Here is an 18,924-nt window from a genome sequence, read left to right as displayed (position 1 = left end):
CTACTCCCCCCAACTGTGTCACAGTGGAGAGAAGGAAGTGTGCATCTACTCATGGATGTGAGGCTTGTGCTCATGACAGTGTGACAAGAAACATTAATGGCGTCCTCGTCAGTTCAGCTGTAGCATAAGCTAGCTCAGTGGTGCTAGGAGAGCTAGCAGTAAATGCATGCGTCCTTCTGCATGATAATACGGTTGGCATGTGTGGTGAACTATTTTCTTTCTCTACTGAACTACACCACCCCCCCCCCCAACTGTATCACAGTGCAGAAGGAAGTGTGCATCTACTCATTGTGAAATCACAAGATGTAAATATTAATAGCGTCCTCTTCAGGTGAGCCCTAACGTTAGCTAGCTCAGTGGCGTTAGGTGAACTAGCAGTAGATGCACGTTTCCTTCTGCGCAGTTGAAATTTTTGAATGTTTTTGTGCTTCGAGCAACACAAGCCGAGTGCCATCTAGTTCCATTATATTGGAGTGAAGGCAGACATCTCTATGGCTGATATCTCCAACACTCAGCAACTAACATCAAGACAATCTAGACTGATAAATAGCACTACAGGTAAGAGGGAAAATATGAACTTTTGATTTTGGGTGAACTGACCCTTTGAAAGCTATTTTTGCTTCCTCAAATAGCTGTGACATAAAATACTGTATATTACTTGTACTCGTCGTCCTCCGCTTATCCGGGTCCGGGTTGCGGGGGCAGCAGCCTCAGCAAAGAAGCCCAGACAGTCCTCTCCCCAGCCATTTCCATCAGCTCTTCCGCGGGAACCCTGAGGCGTTCCCAGGCCAGCCGGGCGATGTAATCCCTCCAGCATGTCCTGGGGTGGCCCCGAGGTCTCCTCCCGGTTGGACATGCCCGAAACACCTCCCAAGGGAGGCGTCCAGAAGGCATCCTTACCAGATGCCCGAACCACCTCAACTGGCTCCTCTCGATGTGGAGGAGCAGCGGCTCTACTCCGAGTCCCTCCCAGATGTCCGAGCTCCTCACCCTATCCCTAAGGCTGAGCCCAGCCACCCTTCAGAGGAAACTCATTTCGTCTGCTTGTACTTGAGATCTCGTTCTTTCGGTCACTACCCAGAGCTCATGACCATAGGTGAGGGTTGGAACGTAGATTGACCGGTAAATCGAGAGCTTCGCTTTCTGGCTAAGCTCCCTTTTCACCACAACGAACCAGTTAACGCCTGTATCACTGCTGACGCCGCCCCAATCCGCCTGTCAATCTCCCGCTCCATCCTACCCTCACTCGTGAACAAGATCCCAAGATACTTAAACTCCTCCACCTGAGGAAGGACCTCCCCCCTGACCTGGAGTGGACAATCTATCCTTTTCCGGCTGAGGACCATGGCCTCAGACTTGGAGGTGCTGATTCTCATCCCAGCCGCTGAGAATGTATATTAATTAATGAAATATGTACCGTTACATGCATTCTGTGGAGGTGGCACATTTTATCGTCAGCTGGTTCATTCATGCTCCACCATCACTGTATTGCAATCTACTGACTGGTCACATTCAGTCATATTGAGGTGTTCATGTTCACTCGTCCTGCCTCCTGACAAGCATATTTGCTTTAAGTGAGAAAAAACATACCAAAATGCATGTATCATTTCCGGTATTTCTGCTGTTGAATTTACATTATCTCGCTGACACGAAACACACTTTGACCCACAACTCAAAGCGATGGCAGAGAGCGGGCAGACTCAGCTGTGAGCAAAGTGGGTCAGAGCAGCTGGCATGATCGCATGAATATTTAAAATGAAGCAGCTCCAGACTGAAGCCTCTGTAACAATCACGTTGATGCCAAGCGGTGTTAAACAATGACAGCATGTTGTACAGCTCCAACTCCCTACTGAGCAGATACAGAATATAGTTCTGCCTACACAGAGAGGACGGCGGGAGTTTACCAAAAAGGAGTGGAAGTGCAGAGAGAAAACAAGAAGATGTAGGTAGGGTCGAATCAAATAGAAGCAGTATGTTCAGATTTGAAAAGATCCCTGAAAACACACAAGAACACAGGAAGCAACTATTGTTTGGTGTATAAAGTGTGTGTACAAAATACTGTAGTACTCCAATTATCCAACAAAAAAAGAAATGAAGAAGAGAGAACACGGGTGGATGACAGAAAGATCAGTAGAGGCCAAGAGATGAAGAATGGAAACAAACTTTGTAATTAACTCAACACTGAGAAGTGTTGACAGGCACAGAGCCAGAAGGACTGACAGGTTAAGACAAAAAAAAAAAGAAAAAACAAAGAAAGGAGGAGAGCGTAGGGAGGGAGAGACATGACTGGAGGATGGATAGAAGTAGGTCACGAGGAGAGACTGAGAGGAGAGAGAGACATGTGGAGAGATGGATAGAGGGAAGGAAATAAAGGAAAGAGACAGCCGACGTTCTGCTGCGTCTTTTATACCTCTCTATCTTTTCACTTGTCTGTCTGCAGATGGATGTCTTTTTTTTTTTTTTTTTTTTTTAATGTGTTGCAAGCTCAACCACACATGCGGGCCCGTGCATGCGTGTCACCGTGACTGACAGTTCCTAGCCGGCAGCCTGCTCCAAAGCCAAAGACTTCATAATAAACAGAACATGGTTTAATTTACGCCTCCAGGCAGAGCGGCGCTGCTCACTTTGCTGTCTATTCATAAACGGGGACACACACATGCAGGCATGACACACTGCAAAAGATATCCACCTCGCCAAATGAGTTGAGATACATACGTGTATCTTTATTTTTGTTTTTATCTCTAAGAATTTTGCACTTTCTGTGCAAGGAAAAATAACTATAATGAACAGCAGTTATTGTGCATATTATTTTAGTTTTATAAAAGTAATTTTTTGACATACTGATGGAAACTGTTTCAAAACGTCAGACGACTGGGTGGGCTTTTCCCATGACAACGGTTGACGGACATTTGGTGCTGCTAGGGGAGGTTCATTGATTGTGAGGTGGGACTTGTGGGTACCCATAGACCCCATTTTCATTCAGATATCTTGAGGTGAAAGTTTAAGTGACCCCCTTTGAAAATGCCAATTTTAGCAGTATTTTTTAGCCTCTATTCCATCAAGCAATGCCCACATGGTTGGTACCAATCAATGCATTAGGTTGTCTAGTTTCCCATGATGCCACTTCCTTCGCCTTAGCTTAAAAATTGAGCACCCCACATCCTCTTAAAGTCAGTAATGTTAGCCCCCCCTCTCCCCCTTTTGGGCACCACTGGTCCTAGCCTTGTTAAAGCGAACAAGATGCGGCCCCATCCACCCAGGTACCACAGCTGTCAGAAATCTGTCCACGGTGGGACGCTGACTTGGCGAGGCCCGGTCGTCACGGCTACCCCAATGACACGGCTGGATATGGATGTGCTTCCTGGGTGGCAGCTCTCATTCAGCCAATCAAGGCAAACAGGCCAAGCTCTATTTAATGATTACCCCAGCATCTGTCCCCTATCTCTCATCTCTGTAAGAGAGCCGGCAAACACGAGCACAGATAGACTTGCAGGAGCTCGGTGACTCCCATCCAGCCGAGCGGCTCGATTCCAGGCTTTCATCGACTCATTTCATCTCAATTTAATCAAATCTAGAAATGACAGGAAATGCTCGTGTGCATTATAAAGAGGCTGCGTGCCCTTGATTCATTATATAGTTAGTGGAGAATGTGGTTAATAGAGGATGAGATTACAGCAGCAGCAATTAATGCCAGTCCAATAAAATACATGACTACCACATTTGGAGTGTAATCTCAGTGTTTATCCATGTGCTGAAAAGAAAGGTAATACAAAGATTGGCTGTTTCCATTCTGTTTACTTTTACTTACAGCAACCAGAGTGTGTGGGTGATAAGGTTTACACTGTGCAACGTTGTTGCTGCAGCTTGGCAAGGTGTATTGATTTCATTTGTTTCGTGGAGAAGCTCTCATCCTCTCTTGCACTGGAATACAGCAGGGTTAGTTTCTGCCTGTTCACCTGCATATTGTGAATCATGTTAATGTTCGGCTGCTACTCAAACACTGAATTCACCCTGTAATTGATAACGCGGAGGTCTGTGAATTTGCTTGGACACTTGCCGACGCTCTCTATCTCCCCTGCATTAGGATGCATGTGATCGATAAACGCACACTTTTCCTCAGCTGTAAATCATGCGAAAGCTCCGGGACTCCCCACAGGCATGGATGGAGGAAAAAGAGACAGACAACAAGGAGCGCCTGAGCTGATGAATATAACGATAAACAGGAGAGAGGAGCAGGAGGTGCTAAATGGGAGAGCGAAGCAGAAACTGAAGAGGCACTGTGAGAAAGAAAGAAAGGCTAATATTCTTGATTTATCAGCCCAGCAGCCGTTGAGATGAATGAGGAGAAGAGAGCTGTCTGTGGCCCCCTTATTGCAGCCTGCGGGATGAATGCTCACTATTGCACTGTTTGTCTTTGCTTGGGTAAAAAAGAATGAAGTGCAGCATCAATAAAAATGTTAATCAGAATAAGGAGAAAAAAACACATTGTTGTCACTTTCAATTTAACAGGCCACTTGATAGAAGAGAGAAAACAATCTGGACATCAATCTACAAAGTCCATTTCTTTTTTGTTGTGATTCATTTGAAAAGTCGTACAATAAATTACACTCCACTGCACCTCCCACCTTTCTGTCTCACGCAAACATATACAGGGCAAAAATCAAATACGTTATTCATGCCTGTAAGCACTCAGAATCATATTGTTTATGGAATATACCACTGCTTTCTCATGTATCCTGATACATTATTTTGCTCGGTCTTGATCTTGAAATCTCAGCAGCTACTGAGGTAACACAAGTGCAGTGATCAACAGCACCTCATCATCTCTCAGTTAGTCTGTGTAATGAGACAGTTAAATATTACTGACTGCAAGACTGAACACTTGATTCAATTATTTGATAAGATTCCCCAATTTTTATGCATAAACACGCTGCGTTCACTCCCATCTCCCCAGACACACAATCTCAACTGTTGCTCTTTTTTATGCCTCCAGGTGAGACCGGTGCAGCCCTGTCACGCCCACAGCGCCCCCTTTCGGCCCGGACGGCCCACCACGCCCCGGCGCCTGTGAAAGGGTACCATGTCAGCCGTAGCATGTCCCAGCATTCCTCCGGTGGTGGTGGAGGAGGCCCCTGCCACTGCTCACCTGATGACTGTGACGGCCTGGGCAGAGACTACTACCAGGGTCACAGCGATGGCCACTATTACCCTCCAGGGGGTCCGGCTGAGGCCCTGGCGCTGGAGAGGCACCATTCCCACTCCCACTCCCATAGTCACTCTGGAGGGGGAACCTTTCCCCGCTCCCACCCGAGCCAGCACCCACCTCTCCAGTCGTTTGACTCTTGTGAAGAGTGCCTGTCGACAGGCCACGGAGGGAAGATGCACCGCATTCCCCCGAACCTGATGGACCAGTTTGAGAAGCAGGTGCCCTTTCATCCTGATGGCTTCCACACGCTGCAGTACCAGCGCACCGCTAGTGGGGGTGCTGAGCCGCGCAGTGAGAGCCCCTCACGTATCCGCCACCTGGTCAACTCGGTGCAGCGCCTCTTTGCCAAGTCCCATTCCCTAGAGGCACCAACCAAACGGGAGTACAACGGCACAAGAGGAGGCGGGGACTACCGTGGCGAGAGAGGAGGAGGCCACAGGAGCGGAGGGGAGGATGGAGGAGGCCACTATACAGGTCACCAGCCCCGTTCTACCAGGAGGTCTAAATCTCGAGAGCGTAGCAAGAGTGGAGACTCGCGGCACGAGTCGGGCAGGCGCCACCGCAGCAGGACAGCAGGCTGGTGGAGTTCTGACGACAACCTTGACAGCGACAGCAGCTTCCTAGTCAGCGGGGGTAGACGGGGATATCCCAGCGGACATGAGAGTCTGGACGCAGCCATCCAGGAGCTCACCATGAAGAGGCCCAAGGAGCGTGGTGGTGGTGGTGGTGGTGGTGGGGGGCCAGGACCTGGGGAGTGCATGGCCTGTACCACAATGGCTCTGTCTGGTAGTGAAGGAGGGGGACACCACGGGCACCACGGCCACTCCCTGAAAAGGAGCACCTGGTCAGCCATGACAGTGAGTCAGGCCAGGGAGGTGTACCCTTCCACCAGGGGAGGAAGCTACGAGAAGGCTCTTGTGCCCATGGAGAGTAAGCTGAAGGAGAGGACCTTTCACTACCTGCAGGTGTGTGTATGCTTGCATGTCAACCAATGATTCTGTGTGTGTTTTTGTGTAGGAAATATAGTATGTGGGTGATTTTATTGCTGCTCATTACCTGTCTCATGCAGGTTGACCCTTAGCTCCAGGTTATAGGTTTTGCATCAAGTATTTCACACCTTCTTCTCTGAGTCATAACTCAAACTGGGGTGCATGTTACTATTTCTGGTGATGGCAGTGTTTCTAGCGCCACTTGAGATAAGCATCTATAAATCACTTCAAAATCATGTTAAGACAGTGCTCTTGTAACTACATCATCCCTATTAATCGCCAAATTTGGACTCATTCCTCTGTTTCAAAATGATTCCATCATATTGTTTGAAGCCTATCAGCTAATGCAGCACAACGCCGTGGTGCAGAGTCCCCTAAATGTAAAGAAATATAGGCTAAAATGGGGCTCATGTGTCGTTGACGACATAACACTTCCTGTTTGCATGACTAAAAGCATGACGGTAGTGCCAAAAAACTGGGGTTCAGTACAGGGTTGAAAGGGTTTGACGTCAACCTGAGAGACTGTCACAGAGCAGTGATTGTCTCCCACGCTGAGAGATTTAATGTCTCTCCCAGCAATCCATCTCCCAGATCCAGTCATCACGATCAATCACTGAATCTGTGCAGTTTTCCCTTTGCCCTCTCTCTCTCATTTTCTATACATGATTTCCCCAAAATGAGAAGCTAATGGCTGATACAGTGCACCTACAAAGTCAGTTGAAAGAGCTCGCAAACACACACACAAACACACACACGTACGAACCTCCAGCTGTGCTGAGGTAGAGCTGCCATGCAGGCTGTGTTTCTACGGAAACAGCAGGTAGCCACAGGGGTCCCTGGTGTTTTTCCAACTCTCATCCTTTAGACACAGCTGAGGTCTGCTGATAGAAGAGACCGAGAGAGCACGGCTGTGTGTGTTAGTGTTTTCAAAGGACAAACCCCAAACAATTTGCGTCTGTGCCTTCGGCTACCTTCACATTCACACCTTAGGACACAAAATGAACTTCACCACTGCAGCTTTTCTCATATCTTCAGGCGTCACTTGCAGTTTTGGGAGAAGGGAGGGAGCCGATGTGAGGAGTGAATTTTGTGTGTGCTCTTAGATGTGCTGAAGTCAGCCAGATTGATCCATGGCTTCAGAGCAGATAGCTTCCTGGAGCTGCAGATTTAGAGCTGTTCAGGTCGACTCTGCTAGTACTCGACCTCAGGACAAACAGCGGCACAGGTGCCATACTGAAGCAACAGCTCCACAGTGAAGCCTTGTTCTGTGGAAGACAACCTTCGCTGCCAGATAAGTGGAGGCAGAGACATCATGCATTCAGTAACTGACTTTAAAGGACTATTGATATTTTTATACTAAAAATGGATTACATGTCTACTTGTAAATGAAAGCGGTCACCCATCTCTGGCAGCATTTTGTTTTATAACCTGCAACTTTAGTGTTAAAAAAAAAACTTCTAAAAACCAGCTGTGGGCGACCTGCCCTCCACAGTTAGCGGCGAGCTGTTAACTGGTTAAATAGCCACATATTTCCCTCAGGTGTTAAAGGCAACAAAAGCACAGAGCTAAAAGGAGAGTCAATATTGGACTTCCATTCATCAGGTGGCAACACACACGACTCCAAATGAATGGGAATGTTGCTCCTTTTCTGCCTGTTCACTGCGTCAATGTGTATCAATAACATGTCAGGTTTTGAAACTAAAAGTTTTGAAAAGATCTTGATGACCTTGACTCGACAAGGACATGAGAGATTAAAGAGAAATATCCTCATATTCAACAGTATCACAAAGTTTGTTGGTCTGATGAGCCCAAATTAGTTGTTTCCATGGCAAAAAAAAGTGATCACAAAGTCATGGATACAACGGAGTGACACGTGAGCTGCACTGCTTCATACACACACGTCATACGTCGCTCTCCAAAACACACCCTCCCAATCGGTGATCTATTGAAGCTGCAAACTCTTCCCAGCTCTCCCTTTGCCTTGTCAATGCTGCTGCTGCCCTGCATCAGTACTGCTGCTTGCTCTCTCAGCCCCACCTCCAACCCAGCATCCACCTGCAGGCTCCGGCTAAGGGTGGGGATATATTTAATCGTCACACTCCAGTATCTCATGTAAACATACCTGCGGGGAGCGATGAGGCCGGAGTCTAGAGGCCAAACTCTATCATCTACTGTTGAAATAAACATTTAAAACATGAGCTGTCTGACTGAAATAGTCTTAAAATCTCAAAGTAGAGAACTTGGAAAACAAAGTGATTCTTCTGAAGAGAAACAGAAAGCATGCAGTGCAAATACAGTACATTTAAAATTAATTCAAATATGCCAGAGTGCTCCTTTAAGCAGGGATGGATCTAATGTAAAATATATACAGTATATGTATGTTGGAAATTTACAAGAGCAAACTCCAGTATCTGAATGCAAGTGAGGCAAGAGATGTTGCCTGCAGGTTTTACCGAGCTGCCGCTAGCTGTGCCTGCAGTGGGCAGCAGCTCAGTTTTCTCCTCCAACCACACACAATGACTGCTGATGGCTTCTTGGCTTTGGTATTTTTATTCACTAGTTTACTCATGTGTCACAATAATGTCATTTTTTTTAGTTAAAATATATTTGGAGGCTTCTTCCAAGCCAGTACTGATACATGTGATTGTTACGGCCTCCATACAAACAGAAACAAAATCGAGGCAGGAGGCTGCAACATATAAAAAGAGGACGCCACACCAAAGGTAACAGTTTACCCACTAGCTTTATTGTGTAACCCCCAAACCATTAAACAAATGCACAAACAAACTAAAGAGAAACAAAAGGGACTGGAGACCCTGGCCAAAAGGAACAAACGGAGGGAAGACGCTGGGCCAACCACGCAGTGGGTCGTCGCTCCCAGCATCTCCATCTAAACTACCTAAAACATGAATTAAACCTAAAGAAAACAAAAGAGACGAATAACGTAACTACTGCCACTCTCCAGCCCAAACTAAAACAGCAAAACCCCAGCACCTAAAAGAGCATGGGGGGAAAAGAATCTGCTTGGAGAGAGGAAAAACAAGGGAGGAAGAAAAAGATTCCTCCCTACCTGATCTGCTGTTTGTGTGCCATGTGCTGTGCCATGTGCCACTCCCTGTCCCTCTTGTCCCCTCCTCTCTCTACCTGAGTGTACATTGCACTCAGGTGTGAAGCAGGCAGAGGGAGACCATGCTGCTGCACCTAACAGTGATGTTTGCAATTAAATCAGCATATATATTTATGCCACCTCATGAATACTTCTCTAGATCCACCCCTGCCTAAATCAGAGAGAGACAAAATATTCATACTTCCAATCTACCAACTGGTGTTTTGTAACAATAACATGTACGTACTCGTCTACACTGGGTCATCTCTCTCGCCTTCCTTTTGTCACACAACGAGAAAAAACGTGAAGCAGCTTGAAGTGAAAATAACAAAAAAAAAGTGAACCTTCACAAGTCTGAATAACTGTGGTCAGGGTCAAAGGGACATGTGCAAAGCTTTCACCCATGGTGTCGATGCCAACTTGACGTGTGGAGTCAGAACCCAGCGCTCTCCGTTTCCTCAGCCTCTCCCTTCCCATCGGCCTGTGTCTGATAGATAAGGAATGATAGAAACCAGAATATGGAGTGATAGTGAAATGAAGACAGAAACAGCGAGGAAGAGAGAGACAAAGATAGACGGGGGGGAAAGAGCAAGGTGGAGGGATGCAGAGATAGCAGAGCAAGCTCAGGGATAGAAAAGAGATAAAGGAGGTGATGGTAGCCAGGGGGCAATACGAGAGGAGCAGAGAAAGAGCAGGAGGAGAAAATGAGAGAGATAGTAGAAGGCCAGGGGGATCAGGAGATTAGGCTGAATCATCTTTTAAGTGATGACCTTAAAAACACACACTCAGCTAGATGCCAAACCCTGGGGGCCTTGACTGTGTGTGTGTGTGTGTCAGCGTGTGTAGGTGTTTTTATTTGGTCACATGCTCGTGCTAGACCACACACCTCACAGCATTTGCAAAAACCGAGAGATCGAGGGCTTTATGCACAAGCAGCTGCTGTCACAGTACTTCATGTTAGACGGTGTAAAGCTTTCACCATAGTGGAAAAGAAGTGGGGTCACATGTTAGACACATATTTACATCTCCAACTGAGTGGTCCTCCAGAATAATAGAATTCTCTGTGCAAGGTTAATTGGTATTCTCATCTGATATGGTGCTAATTAAAGCTTCACTTGTCAGTTCATATTAACAGTTTATATTAACAATGAATGAAATATGTGTAATGTGAAAGGCATCAGACAAAGCCACAGAAAATTATCACCCAACCCTGCAGTTCCCATCAGTGCTGCAGAGCCTGTTAGCCTCTTTTAGCTTTAGCTTTGGTTTTCTTGCCTACAAGCTCTAATTACATCAAAGCAATTTCTCAGATAAACTGTCCATATGCTACCTGCAGCATCAGTTTATAACGCCCAGGGACTGTGTCAGTTTACACCTGTTATATGCACTGTGTCTTTAAAAAAAAAAACACAGGAAATGTACAGGTTATGCTCGTTAAATGCATACAGCCTCTTTTCAAAATAAACTTACAACGCAAAACAAGAGTATGTGGTTAGGTCTAGAAGAAAACATCATGGTTTGGCTTAAAATAACTATGATTATTTCTAAAGTAATGTAACATCATACGACACACGTCACCAGCATAGCATGCTACGTTGTTATTAAAATACCTCAACTGACTTTGGTTTCACACAGGACATGAACAGCGTTCTCCCAGCTGAAAGACCAGAGTTGGACCCATCCGCCTCCTCGGCCACCCATGCTATACAGACTTTCTCTATTTATACTACTACTAAAAACTGCCACTGCCCAATGCATTTCATACCACTGCGAAGAGTACCTCTGTTCATTGGTGTTTGAAGCCGATGGCCACCGATCAGGCATCAGGATTTTAGGAGCTGGGAGTGACATCGGGCTGTCCACACACAAATAAATGTTAGCAACCAGCTGGTTTAGAATGTAGAATGTCTAGCGAGATAAAAAGCCTGTTTTGGATGACTCAGAAAGATTTTTTTTTCCCATGGACCTGTATGCTCAAGATCAACAGCCTGCTCAACCAACCTCTGATGCTGGAAAATGAAGCCAATGTGTCAGAAACTGCAGTTCATCGAATGGCCACTAGAGGCTGGCTCCAAAACAGTATAATTCCCCGCATTCATGACAATTTTATGGGGTTGAATTTTTGTATAACTCACACATTTGCATTTTAGAAAGGCCCAAAGTTACACATACTTAAGGATTTGTGGCTGCTTGAGTGACAGGCTTCCTGTGAGGCTGAGCTACAGTCTGCGAGTTAGATCCACCCCTCACTTCTCCACAGTTCCATCCTCTAATCCAAATATGTTCACTTCTGGCTCTAAAAACAAGATGGCTGCAGCTAAAATGCCAGACTCGAGGCTTCAAAATGGCAGCCCACAAATTTGTGGGTGACTGCAACTATTATTCTATAGTCTATGTTACCGCTGCATTTATTTTGGCAGGCTGTGTCACATTCACACTTTTTTTGTCGAGCTTCACATAGGCTTACATTTTGACAGGCTGATGATAAAATGACCATAATCAAAGTAACTCTTTCCAGCCTGCATGTGCACGGGAAAAAAGGAGAGGGAGTGACGCTGTGCTGCTACCAGAGGAGCCACTGACTGCGATTACTCTGACCAGCCAGCAAGTTGTTAAAATGGTCTGAAAAGGCCGGGTTAAAATTATTTTCTTGGACCATAACTTCTCTGTGCCTTTCTTGCATTTTGTCTTATCCATTTTGGCACTTTTCTTTAAATGGAGGGGTTTAAAGTTGTAACTGGGTCAGCCAAGTGTCAATTAAGCAAATAAACCAAAGGAACAATCTACCTGTTTTGCTGGCTGGTCAGACAAAAGGAAAAAGAAAGTGAATATTGGACTTATGTTCATCAGGTGGCCAGAAGCACAGCTCCAAAACGTTGCTGATGTTAATTCTTTCTCAGCTGGAAATGTAAAAAGGTAATTGCTTCTCCATTTGCAGCTTTTATGGTGAGCTCAAATGGCCAAAAAATCAATTAATGCAGCTTTAAAGACAGGAACTGTGATGTGTTTCATTGTCTCTCTTTAGAGCTGCCTTGCTCTCTGTTTTTCATCGGTCAGGTTCGCCACAAATCCTGGAATGTTTTAGAATATCATTGAATTTTAGGGGTGTGTTTCGGCATCCTGACTTAATAATGTATGTAATATATTTTCCATGATGGCCACAGTGGGAACCTGTCTATGTACATTTTTGTGTTTCACATCATCGCTCGTATCAATTCTCTATGTGTTGTCTACCTCCTCAGTTTCTTGTCTTGACCGTGTTCCTGTGTGTGTGTTTTTCATTTTGTTTCCTCATCTGACTCTCATTCATCTCCCCATCTGTCTTCCTGCTCTCTGCCGGCTTAAGTCTCTGCTTCTCATTTTGCCACCCTGTGCATCTGTGTCCATCTCTCTTTCTGCCCCTTTTCCTGTCTGTCTGCTTACATTTTGTCTGTCTGTCTACTCTGCTCGTGTTCCTGCCTTTTTGTTCATCGCTTTATTTGCTCTCTGTTTGACGGCTTCTAGCTTACGCTGTTTCTCCTTCTCTGTGTCAGTGTTTCTCCAGCTGTCAGAGTTTCTCTCTCTCTGTAAGTCCCTTTGTCCCTTTCTCCATTTCTTAAACATCATCTCCCATGTACGTGCATGAGTGTATGTGCTCTCATCGGTGTGCATGAGCATGCAGGTGTGTTGGCTTTACGCTGGGTGCCCATGGTCGATGACTGTATGTCTGATTCATCACTCTCCTTCTGTTCGAGGTGTGAAATATTTTTCAGTCATGAAATATATTTCCTGTTGAGAAGTCCTTTGACTTTAATAGCAGATATTGGGAGGAAGCTGCCAACAGTGCAGTGAAAACGTCTTCAATATCTCAACACTAATTAATTCACACTGTGATCAACTGCTTTTCCCTTAACAGTGGTGTAGAAGAAGAATGCATACTGAACTTGAACTCATTTTAACAGTGTTTAACCCATTTACAGAAAATCTTACTAAAACCGTTTGACCATGTCTGTACATGGTTGCACTCACTATATAATGCAATTGATTAATCCTCCTCTGACCTTTGTATACTTACCTATGACTATGGGAACGCTCATGTGAATGTGATTGCACCTTAGGTCCCTTCAGAAGACTGGGGTGGTGGATATGGCAGTGGTGGTGCAACAGACAGCGGAGGGGAGATTCCATGCCGTCGCATGCGGAGCGGCAGCTACATCAAGGCCATGGGTGACGACGACAGTGCCGACTCTGACACCAGCCCAAAAGCCTCACCCAAGTCCACCCTCATCGCCCAGAGGGATGCCTTCAGACGATCGATCAGCATGGATCAAAGGTCAGCCTTTGTTATGTTGTGATCAAGCCCATTTAATGTTTCTGTAGAACACCTGTTTGCTCCTTTCAAAGCTTGGAAATTCTGTACAATGCTTATCTATTGTTGAGCTTTAGAAATTCTGAAATACATCCCTTTAAAGGAATACTTCACCCCCCATATTATCATTTGTGTACTAATTACTCATCCCGGTTTATATTGAATTTGTGAAGAAAGCTTTGTTTTTCTAACATGCCTCCAGAGTAAATGAAGAATCCAGAACCAGAGAAAATTTTTGATTAATGAAAGTTATAGGGGACCATGTTTAACAACAGCAAAACATCCATTTACAAACTCTCACACAACTCGTGCAATATAATGCAAGTCTCATATATTCAGTCGTATGCTCAGTACTTCCCAACTAAACTGAAAGTGAAACTTATCCATGCTCTCTTCTCTTCAGAGCCAGACTCCACTGACAAAAACAGTAATTTTACCTCGCTGAACATGAAAGCTGCTGGTCTACCACTGCCTCAGTCAGTTAGTTTGTTTGTGTTATTGTGTGACTTTGGTGATTTAAAGGGTTAGTTTGGATTCAGCAAAGTTACACAACAACACAAACTAACTAAATAATTGAGGCAGTGGTAGACCAGCCGCTCTCGTGTTCAGTGAGGTAAAATAAATGTTTTTGTTAATGAAGTCTGGCTTTGAGGGGAGCTTGGATAGGTTTAACTTTGAGAATTTTACCTAAAATACATGTGTTTTGTAATTACTGAGGACTAGTCCATACCCATTGGTAGCTTTGTCACCTTCTACCTATGCCAGTCCTCAATGCCAATGTGCAGTTTCACATAGATTGACTACGTCAGTGAGTAGAACAACGTGGGACAGACAGAATGACTGACTGACTGACAGAATGACACAGTGACAGTTTCCGTGATTATGTACAGCATACCATACCATGACTTAGTCATACCAAAAATTAGAAAAAAAACAACAACATTGGTCCACAGGGGGAGCCACAGCGATCTGTCGCATTTTAGCCATTTTTAAGCATTTTTCTGTTGTTATAGCGCCACCCAGTTGCCAATTAGAGTTAAATTTCTCCAGTCATCTTGAGGCGTCCTGTTCTACATATCTACCAAGTTTAGTAAAAATCAATATGGCGGTTCAGCCTAGATAAGAAGTTAGCTCTCTAGCGCCCCCATTTTGTTTGATGGGGTCAATAATAGGGGGGTCCCCTCAGATTATGTGTGGTCATATGCCTACAAAGTTGCGTGGTGATCGGTGAAACCCTTGAGATGTTATACACCTTTATGTGATGAGCCACGCCCTCCGCAATATTCATTACCTTATAGATGCTCAGTTTTATTAAGTTTTCCAACTTTTGCAAAGAGGGAACTTTAGATACTGGTCCCTAGATTATGTTCACTGAGTTTCATGCAGATTGGTCAAACTTCCTAGGAAGAGATTGATTTTAAGTGTTTTTCAAAAAATTCAAAATGGCGGAAAATCTATATAAGCGGAAGTTATAGGTTCTTGAGACAAATTCTTCATGAGGAGAGACATCTCTGTGCAAAGTTTCATGTCTCTACAACATATGGGGCATGAGATATGCCCATTCAAAGTTTGCAATTTCAATTGGTTGCTATAGCGCCCCCCTTTGGCCAATTGATGTAATATTGTTTCATTCGCATCCCCCCATGACAAAAAAAAAAACACTGCGGGATCGGGATGTAGCCTATAGCGACAGGATGGAGTTAACAAATGTGGAAAAGAAGCTCAAACAAGGTCTGAAGGCACACTGAGCCCTCTACTTCCAAGCGCACTCAAAGCTGGCGCGTTTCATCTTCAGTATCCCCGCATCCAGTGCGCCTTCAGAGCGGGCCTTTAGCGTCTGCGGGCGCATCTTGGAAGAGAGACGCATGGGATTGGGACCGCAGTCTGTCAGCAACAGCACCACAGCAATATTATGGCCAAGTGATTCATTTGTTAAATTCATTCGTTTCATTCGTTAACTTTGTTTATTTTATGTTATTTATTAGTGTTATTTGAGCCACTCACAGCCTACTCTCGTTGCTATTTGTTAATTACATAAAGAGGCGTGATTATGCCAGTGTTATTGAGCATAGGCTTTATCTTTATCTCATTAATGTTTCTTATTCAGGTCTCTCTTAGAAAAGAGACCTTAACTTCAATCACTGCGTGATTATATAAAGGTAGAAAAATAAATGTGCAGCAGTGTTCCTAAATGTTCTCAATAAAATGTTGAAACTGAGAAGTTTAGACTATGGGCCCGAACGACGCATAGTGCGTCCAAATTCACACCCGTTCTTCTCTGTGGATTTTCTCTGCGATCATGTCATAGCCAGAAGCCACGCATATCAGCGGAAACAGCAGAATTGTAGCTTTCCGACAAGGCCAAGCACTTGTCGGTAATCCAGTGTTTTCACAGCGAAAAATTACAATAAAATGATGTTTAACAGAGCTTTCATACAGCTTTGCACACACACATTACTCTTGGATGGATTACTCGCGAACGCAGGCTTGCACAGAAATGCCACGCATATCACATGAAAGCGCAGGACCACACACATCATTGTACTGTCATCCCATCACGCTCTAAATACAGATCAATTGTCTACAAAATAAAAACTTGACGAATTTCTTTACAACCCATTATACAGATCTTGTTACCAGTCACTTCATATAGTGAGGAATATCGTATCTTACCACGTCTTAGGCTTGCGTGTGTTTCTCCCTGTCTATCCACATTTGTAGTCCAGCTTTCAAGATGCAAATATCTCCATATTGTCCAGTTGACACTCCATCAAACTTTGTATGACAAGACCAGCCACTTCACCTTTGCGCACCCAGACAACTGCAGCCTAATGCATGCTGACAGGGCCGTAGTCACCATATACATTGAGGGGGACACGTGTCCCCCCACCAATGCCCAAAATGTCTCTCCAATATATAACTGAAACTGAAAAACAAATATTATCTTAGAGGACATCATTGCACTTGGTTGACTATTTTTCTATGATCTAAGATGTAAATATTGCATGTTTCTTTCAGATAAAACACATTTTTGACTTTTGAATGAGTCAATGGAATTTCTTGCAATAATGAAAAAATACTGGCAAACATGTCCGCCTGGCACAAACCACATGTTTTGGACAGCTGTGAAGTGACAGAATGTCCCAGCATCGTGGTTCTTATATTGCCAGATTCAAGAGCAGAATATGTCATTTTCCAACTTGCTATGCTGAGATACATGTAAAAATGTAAGAATTTAGGCACACAGATTTGTTTTTTTCATTGATATAAATATTAATATAAAATACAGGCACATAGAAGAACATGAAATGATGGCAAATCTGGTTAGCCCAGATTGTCCTGAGAAAAAAAACAAGATATAGCATGTGTATGTAGCCTTTAGAATGACTGTGATATGAGCTTAAAAGTGAAGGCAGTAAAAATACCCCAAAAACGCCTAGGGCCCATAGGGTTAAAAAGTACCGAAATAAGGTACCGTTTGGTACCAGTACCGAATTCCAGATACCGGTACCGGTACCGTATCGGTTCAATTATGAACGGTACCCAACTCTAATAGTTTGTAATGCAAACCACGCGTTAAAAGTGTGACACCTTTAAGCTGGGACAATAACCCTGATGATGTCACTGGGGTTATTTTCCCAGACGTTTGAAAGCCCCCTTTAAGATATTCTGTGACAGATTTGAGTTAAATTCAAATGGTCTGCAAACCACAGTATCTCGAGATAAGGATTGGGTCGATATGTACAGCTCAAACATTAACAATCCAATCTTTTTATCCCACCAGCAAAGTTCAAACACCCTTATTAAAAAATAGATTTAAAAAGTATCGACGTCCTGATAGTATATACAGTTGTGAATAACGTCACATAACCTTCTTAAAATCTTGGACACATTCAACTGCACTTTTGAATAACCACCATGAACAAACACATTCACTCAAATGCTCAGAATGATTTCAAATAAGATAAACAAGTGACAGTCATAATGCAATGCATTGCAGTAGTTCCCATGTGACATGGCAGCATCACAACACTCAAAATGACTCCAGCTGGCATAGTCATAGAGCGTGACTCAGTGACATTTTATTTGATAACTAAATGTGTGCCGCTGCTGCTGCAGTGAGTTTTGGACAGAAATAGCACAACTGAAGATTTTACAGTCAGAATATAATAGCAAGTAAGTGTAGGATTGCTTTTTATGATATCACACACTGTAATTGTTACTGCTGTGTATTCTTTATTATAGGTACTCATGTAAGCAGTGTACAGACTCCTACCCCAACAGCCGAACTACACCCAAAACCCACACCCGTGCTCGTAGTTACACCCGCTCTCTGACCAGCTCGCAGGTAACAAACTGGTTTATTTGTGTGAATTATGCATTTGTGTATATTTATAATGTATTAAATTTAAGTATCTTGACCTTCAGCTGGGAGACACACTGAACCGCCAGTTCGAGGCGGTGTGTGAGACCATGTTCGGGGAGGTGGAGTCTCAAGCCGTCGAGGCTCTGGACCTTCCAGGTGTGTTCCGCACTCGCAGCCACAGCTACGTCCGTGCCATCCAGGCCGGCTGCTCCCAGGATGACGACTGCCTCTCTGTCTTCTCCATGTCGGGCCCCCAGGGAAGCATCAAGGGCGGGGCCGGTGAGTGTGTGCGTGCGTGTGGTGTGGCATACCAATAAATGCAAGTCTTTGGTGTCTGCATCAGTGTTAAAGGGACGCGTGGTTTTCTTTTATGTGGAGGCAACCTGGTGGGAGACACAGTGGGACAGCCAGTGTGAGAAGGAATTTTATGACAGCTTGTGTCTGCTTACCTCTACAAAAGCAAGTTTACGCACACACACACATAGGCTACACCCGGGCTCATTGCACAGCTGCGTGCAATGTGTGCATCCATTTTTAATTTTTAACCTTTTTTATTCTCTTTTCCGTCAGTCTGTAAGATCTCACTTTTTCACCCAATAAATCTGCAGAACTTTTCCTTGTGTTTGTGTATATGCTACAAGTATAGAGTTGTGTGCATGTTATTGTGCATGCTCTTTGTTCTCTGTCATCTTTGTATCTCATCTCTCCCATCACCCTCCCCAGTGTGATCGCAGGTACAGGAGTGCTCATGATTATGATGATAGCTGAGTCTCTCCAGCTGCTTCCTTCTCTCTGTTTGTCTGGCTGTCTGTCTTCCTGTTGTAGTCTCAATCTTTTGCCTTCTTCTTCTGTATCACTCTTTATTTGAAACATGTTTTGGTGTGTTATGGTTCTCCTAATCATTTTTTG

The 18,924-nt window shown here is 44.4% G+C and overlaps 1 protein-coding gene across 1 annotated transcript in view; it reads left to right on the top strand.

The window, feature by feature from the left end:
- dlgap3 (discs, large (Drosophila) homolog-associated protein 3) overlaps positions 1-18,924 on the top strand; it is a 163,103-nt gene that overhangs the window by 135,826 nt on the left and 8,353 nt on the right. The window contains exons 3-6 of the mRNA XM_033637576.2: positions 4,994-6,171; positions 13,399-13,613; positions 17,895-17,997; positions 18,078-18,294. Of these exons, the coding sequence (XP_033493467.1) occupies positions 5,095-6,171; positions 13,399-13,613; positions 17,895-17,997; positions 18,078-18,294 (1,612 nt within the window). The 5' untranslated portion in view covers positions 4,994-5,094. The remainder of the gene's footprint in view (positions 1-4,993; positions 6,172-13,398; positions 13,614-17,894; positions 17,998-18,077; positions 18,295-18,924) is intronic.

Source organism: Epinephelus lanceolatus, chromosome 16 (genome assembly GCF_041903045.1).
Source record: "Epinephelus lanceolatus isolate andai-2023 chromosome 16, ASM4190304v1, whole genome shotgun sequence".
In the NCBI taxonomy this organism is placed as follows: Eukaryota; Metazoa; Chordata; class Actinopteri; order Perciformes; family Serranidae; genus Epinephelus; species Epinephelus lanceolatus.
The sequence above is the reverse complement of the archived record's forward strand: the minus strand, read 5'-3'. Positions and strand labels throughout refer to the sequence as shown.